The sequence below is a fragment of the Cervus canadensis genome, chromosome 5 (genome assembly GCF_019320065.1).
Source record: "Cervus canadensis isolate Bull #8, Minnesota chromosome 5, ASM1932006v1, whole genome shotgun sequence".
NCBI lineage: Eukaryota > Metazoa > Chordata > Mammalia > Artiodactyla > Cervidae > Cervus > Cervus canadensis.
Genome location: NC_057390.1, coordinates 70,519,944 through 70,539,321, shown reverse-complemented (window position 1 = coordinate 70,539,321; position 19,378 = coordinate 70,519,944). Strand labels below are relative to the sequence as shown.

Here is a 19,378-nt window from a genome sequence, read left to right as displayed (position 1 = left end):
TTAGGTAGCCCCAATCCCTGGAAGTTTTGTTCATTTCTTATGAAGAGCAGCTTGGCTCTATGCCTCACCACACAAAGCCATACTGATTTTCCTTATATCTAAAATTTCACTAGGACGCTTCACTAAAGAGTCCTTGTCCAGCATGCCAGCAGTCCAGAGTGCCTGGCAGAAGCTCTAACCTTGCTTGAAACTGGTCACTTTCGTGGGCCAGGTGCTCTCCCCACCAGCACTGTGAGCAGGAAGGAACAGCATGGGGATTTAGCATCTTCTCATATAAACGCTGACATCTCCCCTGTGGTGGTTTAGTTGCTAAGTTGTGTCCAACCCTTGCGACCCTATGGACTGTAACCCGCCAGGCTCCTCTGTCCACAGGCTTCTCCAGGCAAGAATACTGAAGAGGGTTGCCATTTCCTTCTCTAGGGGATCTGCTCGACCCAAGGATCAAACCTGCATCTGTTATGTCTACTGCACTGGCAAGTGGGTTCTTTACCACAAATGCTACCTGGGAAGACTGCCATCTCCCCTAGGAGGCAGTAACTGCCTGGTAGGTTGCTTTTATATGGAGTGATGTTAAAACCGTAAACTTAAATAAATTTATCCTAACATGATGCCTCTCTCTTTAGTATTTATTGCATGAACTTTTTGTTTTCTCTCATATTCTGAAAGCAGCAGAATGTTCACATCCTGGTATCTGAGGCATGCAGCACCTCGATTTTTCTCAGTCATAGACTTTTACTTTCTCTTCCCTAGTACAAGTGCTTTCATGGGCTGCATCTGCTGATTCTATAATTACCACTAACAAGTAACTGTTTAGGATGCACAGAGAAATAATTTTCCTAAAGTCCAAGTATCCTTTAGAACAGGCTGCTAATTAGAATTTTAACTGGGTGAAATTAGAGGTAAACACTATTAACCAAAACAACGGAGATTCTAGGTATTTTCCCCTCAAAACGAACACGACCTTATCAACTGCTATGGCAGAATATATTAATATTTTAATTATTTAATATAAAACATATATAAAGAAACCCCTAAAGTCTAGTACTATGTCCTCCAGGTCAACAGGAAAAACAACTTTGTATAATGATAGTGGTCAAGTTCTCAAGAAAAAAATTAATACAGCATTTTAACAACCTACATGGTCTTCCATATGTAGCAGCAATCAGTATTAATCGCAAAACTGCATATCTTGATGAGCAGTCAAAAAATGCAAATTTGCCTCTTCAGAAATAAACCTATAAGGAAAAATGAAGCTTTCTTCAAAATTCCACAAATGAAAAAGAACAACAAGAAATGTAAGCTCCACAGGGCAGGTATTTTTGTCAATTCTGTGCTCTGTTATATCCTCAGTGCCTAGAACAGAGCATGGCATATAGTAGGTGCTCAATAAATGCATGGTGAATGAATGTTTTAACAATAAAGTCTGATTAGAAATTTACCATATTAAAAAAAAAAAGAAAGAAATTTACCATATTAGAAGTGCCCCTGACAGGCAATGGTTCAAAAGGAAACAAAAAAGCTACATAAAATTGTGCATCTTAAATTGATTCTGAAACAAAATGAGTAAACCTAATTCTTCTCAGTTTACAGTTGGTTATTACTGTTTTAAAACAGAAACACCAAGTATGTGGATATACTTAATATCTAAAATGTCACACTTTACTTATCAAGTACTGTACCAATCTACAGACCATAGCTTTCTCATTCCTGCTTATGACCCTTAATGTCTATTATTTTCTAATATCCCTTTGGTTGCAAGTAACAGAAAGCAAACTCCAACAAACTTAAGCAGGAAACAAGGGAGTGAAGATTGATTGGGAGGATTCTGGGGTGGTTGATGGGCTTGTAGAGCAGCCAGTTCAGGGGACCCTGGGGACTGGAAAGAACATCTTTGCCATACGGATACGGTCTCTTTCTGAATGTCTGTTTCATTCGCTCTGATTTTTTCCATGAGGTTGGAATCATGGTTGCCAGCATCAGCAGGACTCCTCCTATCCTTCTCTCCTGAGAGAAAGTCTGTCTTCCTAGATTCCAACTAGAAAGATCTCGGTGGTGGTGGTGGTTTAGTCACTAAGTCATGTCTAACTCTTGCGACCCCATGGACTTGCCAGGCTCCTCTGTCCATGGGATTCTCCAGGCAAGAATACTGGAGTGGGTTGCCGTTTCCTTCTCCAGAGCTTGGGTGACATTCCCATCTCTTGGGCCAAGCTCTGTGACCAAGGAGCAAGGGGGAGGTCATAGGAGGATTTGGCAGCTCTGCTTTAGAACACGTCAGCAGTATGAGGGGGCAGTGTGGTTCCCCAGGAGTGGAGCACACTCTCAGGTGATAGTGAATGCCATTCACAATGGAAATTAGAGCTCTGGTTTGAAGCCTTCTGTGGGCCAGCCCTACAAGGCTTTTACTTTCAAATTCGCATTCACCTTAGTCTGTTACTTAAGGATTCCTGTTGTCCAGGGACTAATTAGCTGAATTAGACCTACATTATTAAAATGAGATAACAATAGTTTCATTTGAATTAAAAAGGCCAACATAATATTAGTATCTTTCTTTGAGAGCAAAAGACTTTCATCACAACTTAATTAAGGTTAGAACAGCCTGAGGGACCAATGAATACCATTTCCTCCATTTTATCCACTGGCAACTAAAGCAAGATGTCTTATCTATGATCTTAGTTGGTAACTGGCTTCTGCTTTAAAGACCAGTGTCTCAACAAATAAGTGCAGCCCACAGACCAGTGTTTGGAATTTGGCTTTACTTTATAAAAATACACAACTTAAATACATATGACACTCTCTATACAAGACATAGACAGCTGTTAACTTTAACATTTTCCATTATTTCAACAGAAAGCAAATACATAAATTACCTCGTAAGAGCAAAGGGTTTCTTTAGAGACTCTGCATTCCTGGGCCAAGGGCAGACCATCCTGCTGGCAACTGCTGCAGGAAGTTAACCCGAACTGTCCAGCTTTCCAACGCTCATTTCACAACACAGCCTTTATTGCACAGCTTCATATTGCACTGCTTGTCAGACACGATCTAACTCATCCACACCACAAGTTTAAGCTTTCATCTCCTCTAGAAATGCTTAATGGAAACACCAACATATAAACATTAGTAACTGTCTCTTAACAATTGTGCTAGGTACCTATCATGAGAAATATGAACCCCTCTTCCCTTTGCAAAACTTGTAATGGAAGGAGGTTAGCTGCATTTCGCGGCTCAATTTCTCTGCAAAAGTTTCACAAAAATGTAGTCAGACTCAGAGTGAACTAGACAGAGTGTAGTGGAGAAGGGACTGACATTCTAGGGCCCACTGAAATTGCTCAGGGGACAGACACTGACACCCTGTCAAAGGCAATGTGCACATGCCCCCACCCTTTCTAACATGAGACCGAAATACCTCCTTCCCCCTTGAGATTCTGTCATTGTTCTGTGAGAAACAGGGACTTTATTACTGATTCACAGCAACCAAGGGCTGCCCATTTTCTCTTTCGTTCAGAAATTTAGCTGCCTTATCTATGGCTCACTTAGTGAACAGTAAATTAGGTACTAGTTTACCAGTATAAAGAAATAAGTGCCATTTGAGAATTCAATGCCATTAAAAAAAAATACTAAAGTGAGTTTCCTGAGGTAAATGTGAGCCTTAAAGAACAGAGTGCAATCTACAGAATCAGAGCAATTTATCTTGGGAAGCAGCACAATATCTCCAAGTCTGGACTTTACCAAGCACACATTTATGCAAAGAAATAAAACGACATTGCTGAAGTAAGAGACACGTTGACAGTTGAGAATATTGATTCAAAAGAAGCCATGAAAGAGGAACGGAGGAACAAAAGAACAGTATATTTTAAAGTTCTTAGGTAGGTTGGCGATTAATTTCAAAAGCCTCCAGGGATTTCTAACAAGTTTTAAAAGTGTTCATTCTTGGTGACTCAGAGGCAGAAGAAATGGCTTTTCTTGAATAACAGCTGTTCAAACTTCTTGTTCTTTTTTGAAAAAACAAGATTCTGTATAAAATTTTTTTTAGCCATTGAAATTATTCTGCTAGTTGTTACTCTCACTGATGTATTGTGCAATCCTAACTGGCTGAAGAATTTTAATAAGGTTGAACTAGAAAGTATACATTTGTACCAAGAATTTAAATTAATGCACAGAGGTCTGTAAAATTTTATATGAAGTTACTTTTCACTGCAGATCAGGCTTCATTTCATTCCTTCTTGACATTCTACTCAGGATTATGGAAATCAGAAAAATTCTAGGACCCTGAACCTTTAACTTTCTTTTCCATAAATGAAGTAGTACATGGCCATCCTTAACATTAGTAATCAAGGTGCTGGGAACTGAGCAAGGCCTAAGAATCAAGACCAGGCTAAATGTCAACTCACTCATTACATAAGGATATGAATGGAAGAACTAGAGAACTCTCTCTGCTATAACTGCTCACCTGCACAATGTAGCTCAATGAGGTGACCCATCTAGTGTTTAATGACAGTGATGAAAACTGGCACCAGTTTTTACCCAGGGCCACATACACAAGTGAGCTGTCATGTCAATGTGGGCTGACACCACCATGCATGGTCCCTCATTCACATGACTCTTCAGTTCTGCCACAAGAACAGATCTATGTTTGTTACTTTAGGCATGATGAAGGCCTACAGCAAAATTAAAGCCCTGAAGAACTTTGGCCTGAGTTTTACAGGCCCAGAAGCTAGTTAAAATTAAAAGGCAAGAGGAAAATCCCACAAAAAATCATACCTCATATCTCAATTTAACTAAGAAAAAAAAGCATTTTTAATATCAAAATGAAAACTCTTACTATGAAACAATGCTCTGGTTTCCTGACAACCAGCTCAGTGCTGCCCAAAGGCAGCCACACAAAGCGAAGCTGCTCTGGAGAAGGGAAGGGTTCAGAAGCCTGCAGTGGGTTTGAATTAAATGAAAGTGGTTTTTCTTCTCAGGTAGGGTAAGGCAAATGCTACTTGGCAATCAATATGGGATAGCTGTTTAAAACTCACTGATGGCAAAGTTTTATATACTTTAAAGCCCCGATTAGTGCAGCTTGGTCACAGCTGAAAATCTGAGTAACATGAGAGTGATGGTGTAACGAGCCACGCGGTGACACTATTCTGTGAGCTCTGGAAGGAAGGCCGGTCCTGACACTTGATCTTCATCCATTTCTTGGATACTGAGACAGAGATGATGGCAAGAGAATGAATTTCTCTACGTGAAATTAATTTTAGTAATCTGCAGCTTAAAAGTATTACTGATCAGAAAGTTGGAACCTAAACAAAAGTAACAGATTGTTCCTACACATGCCTTAAGATCTCTCCATCCACCACCCAAAGGATCTATACTTGTCTCTGGTCTACCAGGCCCCAGCGAAGGCTGCACAGGACAGAGGAGGCAATAGCCAGAAGGCGGGGATTCAAGAAGAGAGATGTGGCGGTAGGTGTGGTGCCTTAAGAGGCAAGGCAGGAACAGAAGAGGGAAGGAGAACTCACACTGACGAGGAAGTGAAGGGAGGCCCCCCCCCCCCCGCCCCCCGTTGAGATGCATCCCTGCCTTTCCCACCTGTCATGACAAATGATACTGTAACAAGGAAAGGCATAAGTCTCCTATGGGGACTCCCCTAGGGCATCAGACACACCCGAACCAGGCGGGTCATGCCCTCTGGGGATGTGAGCACAATCCAGTTTGACCTGCAGGCATTTCTGTCTTGGGATCTGACTCCTGACTCTGAGGTGAAGATGCCCCTACAGCTACCAGCACTCATTTCCACGGCCAGTGAAAGGCCTTAGACCCAGGGGCAGGTCTAGCAGCAGCCAGTCTACCAGAACCTGCGGCTACTGCCACCTCTGCTTTCTTAGGACTGGCTGGTCTCTCCCCCAGTGATGGAGAAGGGGAGCTCAGTTCAGGATTGTATCACCTTGTTTCACTTCCAAAGGGCTGCGAAGAGTTCATTCATTAATTAAGCAGACTGATGCTTAAAATATCACCTAAGAAACTGACTGTAAAGGGGCAACTTGCTTGTAAGGTTACTACCCTTTCAGGGGTTCTGCTATGTCTGCTTCCATTTTTATTTTTTTTCCTCTGATAATGAATTTTTTTTAATAAAGAAAAAGCAAAAGGATCCTCCTATCCTTCTTCCAGAAATTTCGTGGACTTTCCTGAGCAAAGTGCCTAAGCGATTCTATACCAACAGAGCTTACCAACTCATGAGAAAAAAAAAATCTATCATCATTCAGAAATAGAAAATGAACGATAGTGTAAGTGACACTCGGTTCTCTTCACTTCGTCTCTCTGTAACATGTCTATGACATGGAAACAGGCACCCAAATTACTGATTTACAAATCACAGCACATGAGTGAAAAGGGCTGTAAGAATTTTGTGGAGGAAAAACCCATGTTGGCTATTTTACCTCCAGAGAAAGTCTGTTTGGACTCGAGGCCTACACCTTTCTTTTTTTCCTTTTTCCTACTTGATGTTTTTCAGGAGGGCTGTTCGGGCATTCACAACAGCTTTGAAGGCATCTTCACTACCAGGTGCTACACATTTGTCAGGGTGAAGCAGCACAGCAAGTTTCCGATATGCTTTATTGACTTCATCCCTGCAAACAAAAAGCAGAGCTCTATGTCAGTAGAGAGGTCAGCCCCCACCCTCTCTGCCCACTGCATTTCAGCTGTTTGGATAACAGAACACCTCGTGCAGCAAGCATATCTGAAATAATCGTCGTGGTGGTGGTGGTTTAGTTGCTAAGTCATGTCCAACTCTTGCGACCCCATGGACTTGCCAGGCTCCTCTGTCCGTGTGATTCTCCAGGCAAGAATACTAGAGTGGGTTGCCATTTCCTTCTCCAGAAATAATCGTGACCCCTTCTCAAAGGTGAGACTAAAGGACTAGGAAACAAACAATGGACAAATATGTAACATTCAAGTAGAAAAACAGACAATACAAAGTGAGTATACAAACATGATCAAATGAAAATAGACAGGGTTTAGCACCTCACAGGCACTTGGCCCTCAGCAAATAATTGCAGATGGAAGCAATGAGGACAAGAGGCCATCAGGGCAGGCCCCCCTGGAGGAGGACTCTGCAAGAAGATGAGGTTCAGGAATTGACCCAGTGATGGGAAATGCAGAGCAGCAGGGAGAGAACTGGCAGAGGCCAGAAAGGGAACGGAGACCCGGCATGTAGTTCCAGAAGGAAACAGCAGACAAAGTCAGCCAGGGAGCCGGGTCAGCAAGGGAAAGGTCAAAACAACAAAAAAGCTGAATTTGATACACAATAGTAAAAGTCATATTAGTAGCCCAGTTGTGTCCAACTCTTTGTGACCCTATGGCCTATAGCCCACCCGGCTCCTCGGTCCATGGAATTCTCCAGGCAAGAATACTGGAGTGGGTAGCCGTTCCCTTCTTCAGGGGATCTTCCCCACCCAGGGATCGAACCCAAGTCTCTTCCATCTCCTGCATGGGCAGGCAGATTCTTTACCACTGTGCCACCTGGGATGCCCCAAAAGCCACCAATTAACTTTATGCTACAAGGTCATCTGAATTCTATCAGGTGTTTAAAGCATCCTCAGTAACGCCTGTGAAGTCAAGGATGACCAATAGCTGTCTCCCTCTTCCCATCTCCTCTTCTCTCCTGAACCTGAAGACATGCTATGAGACCAAAATGGAGAAGAGATACTTAATGTTGTTGATGCTGATCAGGCAGTTCTGAGATGTACTTTTTTCTTTTCTGGGAATCGAGGTGAGAAAGTAGAAAGGGAGAAGCATAGGGAGGAACACTACGGTACAAAATAAAAAGATCTGAGAACCCCAATAATATGCATAGTAACAGTATTATTACATAGTTAAAAGCGAGATAACAATTGAGAGTTCTTAGGAGAGTAGATGGAGAAGGCAACGGCACCCCACTCCAGTACTCTTGCCTGGAAAATCCCATGGACGGAGGAGCCTGGTAGGCTACAGTCCATGGGGTCGCGAAGAGTCGGACACGACTGAGCGACTTCACTTTCACTTTTCACTTTCATGCATTGGAGAAGGAAATGGCAGCCCACTCCAGTATTCTTGCCTGGAGAATCCCAGGGACGGGAGCCTGATGGGCTGCCGTCTATGGGGTCACACAGAGTTGGACACGACTGAAGCGACTTAGCAGCAGCAGCAGCAGGAGAGTAGATTCCAAGAGTTCTAATCACAAGGAAAAAACTTTTTTTTAATTTATCTCTATGAGATGATGGATGTTCACTAAACTTATTTCGGTAATTATTTCACAATGTATGTAAGTTAAATCATCATGCTATACACCTTAAGCTTATACAGTGTTGTATGTCAATTATATCTCAATAAGACTGGGGGAAAAGTTACATAATTATACTAGGTAATGATTTATTTCTTTCATGAAGAGTAGTGACTGTATTTCTTTTTCTCCAAAATAATTATTTTGGCTAAAATAAAATAATTTAATATAAACACACACAGATGAGGAACTACAATGATTTTTGAAAGACAGAGAAAGAGTCAGAGACAGGAAGGGTTCAGGGTCAGGAACCAATTTTACCACTAACTCCTGGAGTCCCTGACTGTGTTTTTAATTTCCCTGAGTCCCAGTTTTCCCACTTATGAAATGAAGCGTTTCAACAAGTTGATTGCTAACATTCTTTCTTTTTCAAAAATTCTATGCTTTAAGAATTCTCTTTTGTGATTATATGTATATATATTTGAGGTTACATTTGTTTCTAGACTCTTGGTCAACAAAAGCAGAACATACCATTTCAAAAGGTACTCAGACAATATATACAGGACATAGTTCCCACATCAGGCAACTGTGCCCTCTATTTCCCTCCTTTGGTATTCACTTACTTCAGTGAAGGAGTAGCGTGAAGTAATCTATTTCCATACATCTTCATATTTCTAGCCTATTACAAGAAGACATCACACTATATTCTGATGACTCAATCTTTGTAACAGAAGACAACACTAGTATCTGAGAGCACTGCTTACCTTGAGGCCCCAGGTTTGACTCCCAACATGTCCCAACTGTCCTTACTACTTCGAATTCTGCGAATGGTGTCTGCTTGTTCTTTGGTGAAACTAGCACTGCTATTTGTGTTAGGACGTTTTCCGCCATTTTCACATAAATCAACTATGGATATATAAAAGGTCTGCAAAAAGAAAACACAGCCCAGAGGAGAACTGATTTGGGGAAAATAGGAATTCTTTCCAGGCATCAACTTAAAGAATTTTAATATATCCCAATAACTTAAAATTCACAATAAAGCAAACATACCTTTTTTCTTTTATACTAATACATATATGTAGAACATATATGTATATTATATATATATTTAAGCACACAAAAAGTATAAGAATTTAAATGGCTTATGATCCTACTCTCAGATAGTCATACTTGAAATTAAAAACTAGTATACAAATATTATTAGAAAAATTCAAATAGTAGAAAAAGTATAAAATGAAAACTGTCTCCCTGCCCCTCCAGTTCCTCTCGTTGGGGTAAACCATTGTTCATACATTTTTTCAGTATCCTTCCAGAGTAATTTTCTCTCAGCACCAGTACACATATCCAAGCCCTAAGTATTTACATAAGAGAGCAGATTAAACACAGGGCTGAGCACCTTGTAACTTTTTTCACATAATAATAAATCTTAGAATCTTTCTCTAGCTGCATATAGACACTTTCTTCCTCCCTTTTAATGACTGTCCAGTATTCCACGGTGTGACTGACTGTACTCATAATTTATTCAATCAACTCCCTATTCTTGGACAGGTCAATTGTTTCCAGTTTTGTGTCACACACTGTGTCACACAGTGCTTTAGGGAATGTTTTTTTATGAGTACATATCTCTGTACACTTGTGGGCATACTGTTTCAGAATAAATTTCTGAAAGCAAAACTGCTGAATAAAAGTGTGTGTGCACTTTACTTTTGGATTTTGACAACTGTCATACAAAAAGGCTATACCAGTTTATACTCCCATCACAGTGAATGGGAATGCCTACTTCCCCATACTCTTTTCAATACTGGGCATTATTATACATCTTCATTTTTGCCAGTCTGATGTTATCTCACAATTTTTATTTCCATTCCTTTAATTATAAGAGAGGTTGTGTATCTCTTCATATGCTTATAGGTCTTTTCTTATTCTGTAAACTGTTAATATTTTTTCCTATTTTATGTTTTTCAAAGTGAAAATTATTTTGTGATCCTGCTCATATTTCATGCCTGTGCGCCACTGTTGTTGTTGAATAACTTCACTCAAAATACTAATTTAATACATTATCAGTTCAGTTCAGTCGCTCAGTCGTGTCCGACTCTTTGCGATCCCATGAATCACAGCATGCCAGGCCTCCCTGTTCATCACCAACTCCCGGAGTTTACTCAAACTCATGTCCATTGAGTCAGTGATGCCATCCAGCCATCTCATCCTCTGTCGTCCCCTTCTCCTCCTGCCCTCAGTCCCTCCCAGCATCAGGGTCTTTTCCAATGAGTCAACTCTTCTCCTGAGGTGGCCATAGTATTGGAGTTTCAGCTTCAACATCAGTCCTTCCACTGATATTCAGGACTCATCTCCTTTAGGATGGACTGGTTGGATCTCCTTGCAGTCCAAGGGACTCTCAAGAGTCTTCTCCAACACCACAGTTCAAAAGCATCAATTCTTCGGCGCTCAGCTTTCTTCACAGTCCAACTCTCACATACATACATGACCACTGGAAAAACCATAGCCTTGACTAGACAGACCTTTGTTGGCAAAGTAATGTCTCTGTTTTTTTTAATATGCTATCTAGGTTGGTTATAACTCTCCTTCCAAGGAGTAAGCGTCTTTTAATTTCATGGCTGCAATCACCATCTGGAGTTATTTTGGAGCCCCCCAAAATAAAGTCTGACACTGTTTCCCCATCTATTTGCCATGAAGTGATGGGACCAGATGCCATGATCTTAGTTTTATGAATGTTGAGCTTTAAGCCAACTTTTTCACTCTCCTCTTTCACTTTCATCAAGAGGCTTCTTAGTTCCTCTTCACTTTCTGCCATAAGGGTGGTGTCATCTGCATATCTGAGGTTATTGATATTTCTCCCAGCAATCTTGATTCCAGCTTGTGCTTCTTCCAGCCCAGCATTTCTCATGATGTACTCTGCACATAAGTTAAATAAGCAGGGTGACAATATACAGCCTTGATGTACACTGACTATACAGAGCTTCTCCATCTTTGGCTGCAAAGAATATAATCAATCTGATTTTGGTATTGACCATCTGATGATGTCCATGTGTAGTCTTCTCTTGTGTTGTTGGAAGAGGGTGTTTGCTATAACCAGTGTATCCTCTTGGCAAAACTCTGTTAGCCTTTGACCTGTTTCATTTTGTACTCCAAGGCCAAATTTGCCTGTTACTCCAGGTTTCTCTTGACTTCCTACTTTTGCATTCCAGTCCCCTATAATGAAAAGGACATCTTTTTGGGGTGTTAGTTCTAGAAGGTCTTGTAGGTCTTCACAGAACTATTCAACTTCAGCTTCTTCAGCATCACTGGTCAGGGCATAGACTTGGATTACTGTGATATTGAATGGTTTGTCTTGGAAACGAACAGAGATCATTCTGTCGTTTTTGAGATTGCATCCAAGAACTGCATTTCAGACTCCTGTTGATTATGATCGCTACTCCCTTTCTTCTAAGGGATTCCTGCCCACAGTAGTAGATATAATGGTAATCTAAGTTAAATTCACCCATTCCAGTCCTAGTTCGCTGATTCTTAAAATGTCAATGTTCACTTGCCATCTCCTGTCTGACCAGTTCCAATTTGCCTTGACTCATGACCTAACATTGCAGGTTCCTATGTAATATTGTTCTTTACAGCATCGGACTTTAGTTTCATCACCAGTCACATCCACAACTCGGTGCTGTTTTTTGCTTTGGCTCCAACTCTTCATTCTTTCTGGAATTATTTCTCCACTCATCTCCAGTAGCATACTGGGCACCTACCAATCTGAGGAATTCATCTTTCAGTGTCCTATCTCTTTGCCCTTTCATACTGTTCATGGGGTTCTCAAGGCAAGAATACTGAAGTGGTTTGCCATCCCTTCTCCAGTGGACCACATTTTGTCAGAACTCTCCACCATGACCCAACCGTCTTGGGTGGCCCTACACGGCATGGCTCATGGTTTCATTGAGTTAGATAAGGCTGTGGTCCATGTGATCAGATTGGTTAGTTTTCTGTGATTGTGGTTGTCATTCTGTCTGCCCTCTGATGGAGAAGGATAAGAGACTTATGGAATTCCTGATGGGAGAGACTGACTGAGGGGGAAACTGAGTCTTGTTCTGATGGGCAGGGCCATGCTCAGTGAATCTTTAATTCAATTTCTGCTCTATACAGTCAGTGAAAACAAGACTGGGAGCTGACTGTGGCTCAGATCGTGAACTCTTTATTGCCAAATTCAGATTTAAATTGAAGAAAGTAGGGAAAACCACTAGACCATTCAGGTATGACCTAAATCAAATCCCTTACGATTATACAGTGGAAGTGAGAAATAGATTCAAGGGATTAGATCAGATAGACAGAGTGCCTGAAGAACTATGGATGGAGGTTCGTGACACTATACAGGAGGCAGTGATCAAGATCATCCCCAAGAAAAAGAAATGCAAAAAGGCAAAATGGTTGTCTGAAGAGGCCTTATAAATAATAAATAACTGAGAAAAGAAAAGACATGAAAGGCAAAGGAGAAAAGGAAACACATATCCATTTGAATGCAGAGTTCCAAAGAATAGCAGGGAGAGATAAGAAAGCCTTTCTCAGTGACCAGTGCAAAGAAATAGAGGAAAACAATAGAATGGAAAAGACTAGCGATCTCTTCAAGAAAATTAGAGATACCAAGGGAACAATAAAGGACACAATAAAGGACAGAAATGATATGGACCTAACAGAAGCAGAAGATATTAAGAAGAGGTGGCAAGAATACACAGAAGAATTATACAAAAAAGATCTTCATGACCCAGATAACCATGATGGTGTGATCATCCATCTAGAGCCAGATACCCTGGAAAGCAAAGTTAGGTGGGCCTTTGGAAGCATCACTACAAAGCTAGTGGAGGTGATGGAATTCCAGTTGAGCTATTTCAAATCCTAAAAGAAAGTGCTGCACTCAATATGCCAGCACATTTGGAAAACTCAGCAGTGGCCACAGGACTGGAAAAGGTCAGTTTTCATTCCAATCCCAAAGAAAGGCAAGGCCAAAGAATGTTCAAACTATTGCACAACTGCACTCATCTCACACATTAGCAAAGCAATGCTCAAAATTCTCCAAGCCAGACTTCAACAGTATGTGAACCGTGAACTTCTAGATGTTCAAGCTGGATTTAGAAAAGGCAGAGGAACCAGAGATCAAATTGCCAACATCTGCTGGATCATCAAAAAAGCAAGAGAGTTCCAGAAAAACATCTACTTCTGCTTTATTGACTATGCCAAAGCCTTTGACTGTGTGGATCACCACAAACTGTGGAAAATTCTGAAAGAGATGGGAATACCAGATCACCTGACCTGCCTTCTGAGAAATCTATATGCAGGTCAGGAAGCAACAGTTAGAACTGGACATGGAACAACAGACTAGTTCCATATTGGGAAAGGAGTACATCAAGGTTGTATATTGTCATCCTGTTTATTTAACTTATATTCAGAGTACATCATGAGAAATGCCAGGCTGGATAAAGCACAAGCTGGAATCAAGATTGCAAGGAGAAATATCAATAACCTCAGATATGCAGATGACACTACCTTTATGGCAGAAAGCAAATAAGAACTAAAGAGCCTCTTGATGAAAATGAAAGAGGAGAGTGAAAAAGTTGGCTTAAAACTCAATATTCAGAAAACTAAGATCATGGCATCTGGTCCCATTACTTCATGGCAAATAGATGGGGAAACAATGGAAACTGTGACAGACTTTCTTTTGGGGGGCTCCAAAATCACTGCAGATGCTAACTGCAGCCATGGAATCAAAAGATGTTTGCTCCTTGGAAGAAAAGTTATGAGCAACCTAGACAGCATATTAAAAAGCAGAGACATTACTTTACCAGCAAAGGTCTGTCTAGTCAAAGCTATGGTTTTTCCAGTAGTCATGTGTGGATGTGAGAGTTAGACTATAAAGAAACCTAAGCGCCGAAGAATTGATGCTTTTGAACTGTGGTGTTGGAGAAGACTCTTGACAGTCCCTTGGACAGCAAGGAGATCCAACCAGTTCATCCTAAAGGAAATCAGTCCTGAATATCAGTGGAAGGACTGATGCTGAAGCTGAAGCTCCAATGCTTTGGCCACCTGATGCAAAGAACTGATTCATTATAAAGACTCTGACGCTGGGAAGTATTGAAGGCGGGAATAGAAGGGGATGACAGAGGATGAGGTGGTTGGATGGCATCACTGACTCAATGGACATGAGTTTGAGTAGGTTTCGGGATTTGGTGATGGACAGGGAAACCTGGTGTGCTACAGTCCATGGGGTCGCAAAGAGTCAGACACGACTGAGTGACTGAATTGGCTTTAAATTGACTTATCTTCTCATCCCTCCATTTTTTAAAATCTGCCTTCCCCCTTTTCTTAAATTTTTGGCTGCACCCTGAGGAATGTGGGACCTTAGTTTCTTGACCAGGGATCAAACCTATGACCCTTACATTAGAAGGTGGAGTCTTAAGCACTGGACCACCAGGGAAGTCCTCCCTCCTTTTTTATTCAGCTATTTCTATAGTTCCTATTATCATCTAAATTTTTTTCTTTCTCTTTTGACTCCTCTTTCTTATCTCCAGTATCAGCTAATCGACTTGGCAACCTAAACAAGAAACCTTGACATGTGAAAAAGGGTGTCAAAGGAAAAGCTGCTAGATACCAAGAAAAGAGAAGTGTTGACTTAGTTTTAGTCTATCTTAATATTACTCTGTGCTAACAGTGTAAGATAAAACCAAGTTCCTTCCTGACATAAAGTGTCTATTAAGTAATAGGAAACAAAGAAAGTATTTATTAAATTGAACCAGCAGGAAAGTACTACTTCTAAGTACTTACAGAATTGTTTTATTATACTCTCTATTAGCCTTATTTTTTAAAAAACAGACTAATTATTCACTAATTCTACCCTAGATTTATCTAAAAAATAAAAGCAACCTAATAGGGAACATAGTTCCCAGCTGTTTGCCTGTGCTTATGTATCAGTAAGGTTTTCTACTAGTCTATAAATTAATCTAAAACAGAAACCCTCACAAATTTCTGAGGGACTTATTCATAACAAGTAACGTAACAGAAGGCCAGCTGTGGTGTGATATAGAGGATACTGGAATTGAAGTCAAAAGTCTCTTCAAACTCCTTGTCTGAGTGCCAGCCATGTTGGAATCATGGGAACATCCTGCTAAACAACTATAAAAGTAAATATATGAGGCAACTCTTTTCAGGTAGTGGACAACAAGTGTAAGACTGCTCCTTTGTCTTCTATCTGAGTCCATTTCCTACCATGCCAGAGTGCTGGGGTCTAAGAAGACACAAAGTCCCACTGAGCTAAGGAGGCAGAGGTCAGAGCCTGAGGATGCTGAGGTGGCTGGAATCTGCAGAGCAGGGCCTTGGATAGGAGGGAGCCGGGCCCCAAGAAGTCCATGTGGGGGTTCCCTACTAGTTTGTAGCTGACACATAGGCTCTATATGCATAGGATGAAATCACCTGAGGCTTACCAGATAACAACTATTGAGAGACTGAGAACAGAACTGACTAGTGGTGTGAGGAGAAGAGCCACCCTGGGGATACTAGAGTTTGGCTCTAGTGAGAGAGACTCACTGGAAACAGAGACTCATGAGAGGGAGAAAGACTAACTAGTGATAGAGACTCACGAGAGTTAAGGTAGAGAGACATCCTTATCACCTCATTAATACCCCTGGCATCCAGCTGAGATGCCACAAAAAGGATATGCCTTAAGGAGTTAGACTCAGCCTAACAAAACCTAAAACCAAGAATTGACAAGATCCGCAAGAGGGACAGAATTTGGAGGCTGAGTCCTGCTAAATTAGATTAGAAGAGTTTTGAACACACTTTGGGCTTCCTTCTGAGCCTTACTATTAAAGCAAAAGAGTGAAGCCTACACAAATTCAGTGTAATCTGTCAGTAACTGAACTGACTGCTGAACCAAAAATCAACATTCCTCTGAGGAAAATAAACAAACTGAGTCTCTACAGTGTATTATCTACAATGTCTGATGTTAAATAAAAAGTCACTACTCATACAAAGAAACAATAATGTGATCCATAGTCAGGAAAAAATGTAGCCCATAGAAACTGAACCCAAAACGGTTCAGATATTGAACAAATTGTAAAGCAGCTATTATATATTTCAAAGAGATAAAGAAAAATATGTTCAAAATGAGTAAAGAGAGAATCTCAGCAGAAAACTGGGAACTGTACAAAAGAACCAAATGCAAATTCTAGAACTGGAAAGCAGTGAATTGAAAACTTCACTTGGTAGATTTAACAGATTGAAATCAGATCAATAGAGATCATGCAATCTAAAAGACAGAGGAAAAATGAAAAAAAAAAAAAAGTCTCAAGGACTACAGGAAAACTCAAATATCTTTAAAGTGCTGAAAGACATTTAAGAGTTAAGTGCTAAAAAAAAAAATAAGAGTTAAGTGCTAAAAGACACTGAGACAGTTACTTATACCTCTTGGACAAATCACTACTACTCTTGAATGTCTTATATCTGAAATGAGAATGATACCTGCCACACATTGTTAAGAGTCTAAAATGAGATGAAACAGGTAAACTTCTCCAGAATTGTAAAGTACTATTCAAATGGTTAAGTATCATTACTGTACACATATTGGTACATACTCACATAGGTCTATGTACTCAAAGACTAGAAACGTGGCAAACCAACATCAACCATGTTTGGTCTTGAAATAGAAGCTACTGATGCCAAATTCAGTCTGTCAGCCAAGGATGAAACCTGTCTTCTAGTAGGAGGGATGACATCTTGTGAGAAGGAGATTCAGTACAAGAGATTAAATGAAATCCCACTCGGTAATTAAGAACAACTCTTTATAGTATAGCTACATTATTTGAAATGTTAAAAATTCCTAAAATATCAGATATATTCATAAGCAAAAATGCATTATTCATGCCACCACTTACTTCCAAATGAAACTAGAATTAAGAGTTGACTCTAATTTGTTGTTTAGGCTCCCCTTAAAATGATTCAAGATTATTAAGTTCTAAAAGTGAGTGAAAGTTGCTCAGTTGTGTCCGACTCTTTGCGACTCCATGGCTACACAGTCCATGGAATTCTCTAGGCTAGAATACTGGAGTGGGTAGCCTTTCCTTTCTCCAGGGGATCTTCCCAACCCAGGGATCGAACCCAGGTCTCCGCACTGCAGGCAGATTCTTCACCAGCTGAGTCACAAGGGAAGCCCAAGTTCTAAAAAGTAACCATCTATTCAGGAGATGGAACTTTTACATATGACTCACTGATTCTGCAATGATAGTCTCCTGGTCTCTAACTGTACCCCCAAGGGCTACAAAATAAGATTATATTAGCTATGGCAAGGCTATTTTGCCAAAGTAATACTTTCATTTGATTATGCATATAAATGTAACCAAAGGTGGTTTTAAAGAAAATCTTTCTCCCATTTAAGTATATAATAAGTGTTATTAAACTTGATGATCAGAGGAATCACCTAGAGAAGTTTTTCAAAATCGAGATTCCTCAGCTCCAACAAAATGTTACATTTCCAGTGGACCTGGAGCCCAGCAATTTGTATGTTGAAGAATTTCCCCAATAATTCTGATAAGTAAATAATTCTGGTCTAAAAGAGACAGCAGGCAAATCTCCCTCTCTCTCTCTCTCTCACACACACACACTCATTCTCACCCTCTCTCCCATTCTCTCTTTCTTACCTGCTTCTGAAAAGAAACAGCTTATTCTAATAAGAAACTTCTATTACTTTCTCCTCCTCATCATTAAGCTAAAATTTGGTATGGTCAGACACCAAAACTCTAAAACAAATAAAATGCTAGGTTACCTGGAACATCTCATTGATTCCTTCTCCAGTTTGAGCCGAAGTTTCAAAGTACAGGAACCCTTTGCTTTCAGCCCAAAGACGTCCTTCACTTTCATCAACACAGCGGTGCTTAGTACAGTCAATCTGAAATTGAGAGTTGGAGGCAGCGGGGAAGAGAAGATTCCAACCTTGTCCCTCTAGAATAGTCCCAGTGAGGTCTCTGTCAACCCTCTGCTGAGGCAAAAACTATTCTTAAGCAAACCCCAGCACCAGTATATAAAATTACCAGGACCAAAAAATTACTAGCACTGAATATGGACTGATTTTCTGTGGCAAATGCCTGCTACCAGAACTTTCTCCTGAGAAAGCTGCTGCTGCTCGTCTCTGTGGAAGTTGGCTTCATCACGTTTGCCACACATGGTCTGCTTTCCCACTTTTCCACAGTCCATGTTGCACCTAGCTTCTGCCCCCTCCTTCAATCAGGTCAGAGTCTGACTACTAGGCTCCACCTCTCCTGCTCCCTCACCAATATCCATCCCCAAACATGGCACCAGAAAAAAATGGATAACATGCCAGGTTTTGTTTTTTAACTGTTTTTGTTTTTAGGAACATATGTTTTGAAAAGCTGCCGATTCTTAACATTACAGATTACATAATTTTTTTTCTTCTTATTTATTCCCCAAAACTCAGAGCTGCACTCTTCCCATAATGAACCTAGAAAGTTGAGCATTTCATTTCCAAAACAGTTACCTTGTTGGCACACACTGCAAATACAATATTTTCCATGTTTCCATGAGGTCCAAGATCTTGCTTCATTTCTGCCAGCCATGCATCAAGGGCATCAAAGGAATCCTTCTGCCCAACATCATAGACCAGTATCACACCCTGTGTGTCCTTGTAAAACTCATTACGAACCTTCACGTAAAAACAAAACAGATGCACAACATGTATTTATAAAAGTATACTGTGATTTTATAAAAGTATATCTCGCAGTCACTAACTTAGCAAAGTGTGTTCTTGTGTGTATTCATACTGTTTACTAATTGTACTACTGGTCTTTGGAGGGCTTTTTATAAAATCAAAATAACATGATTTAAAAAAAAAAGTCTATTCGAACAGCAGGACTCGTAATGGATCTAACAGCCTTCTACCCTGTCCATCCTCACCTCCAGTTCTACTCCCCAGAGGCAATCAATCTTTAATTGTTATCAGTAGGCCTTAAGAAGAACACAAATTAAATGAAGTTCTTCTTAGGAAGAACTAGGAAGGTGAGTGAATAATTAAAAAGAACTTAAGGCAAAAATGACACCAGTCTCAGCACCAAGGTGTAGCCATTTACATATCACACC

At 40.5% G+C, this 19,378-nt stretch overlaps 1 protein-coding gene across 2 annotated transcripts in view; it reads right to left on the bottom strand.

Moving 5' to 3' along the window:
• Positions 1 to 2,735: 2,735 nt before the first annotated feature.
• Positions 2,736 to 19,378, bottom strand: part of DNAJC27 (DnaJ heat shock protein family (Hsp40) member C27) — a 38,211-nt gene continuing 21,568 nt past the window's right edge. Inside the window, exons 4-7 of one of the 2 annotated variants that reach the window (XM_043469201.1) lie at positions 18,780 to 18,944; positions 18,051 to 18,173; positions 9,007 to 9,167; positions 2,736 to 6,611 (exon numbers count right to left, since the gene is read on the bottom strand). In XM_043469201.1, coding sequence (XP_043325136.1) covers positions 6,479 to 6,611; positions 9,007 to 9,167; positions 18,051 to 18,173; positions 18,780 to 18,944 — 582 coding nt within the window. In that variant the 3' untranslated portion in view covers positions 2,736 to 6,478. The remainder of the gene's footprint in view (positions 6,612 to 9,006; positions 9,168 to 18,050; positions 18,174 to 18,779; positions 18,945 to 19,378) is intronic. The other variant, XM_043469202.1, reaches the window with a different exon arrangement.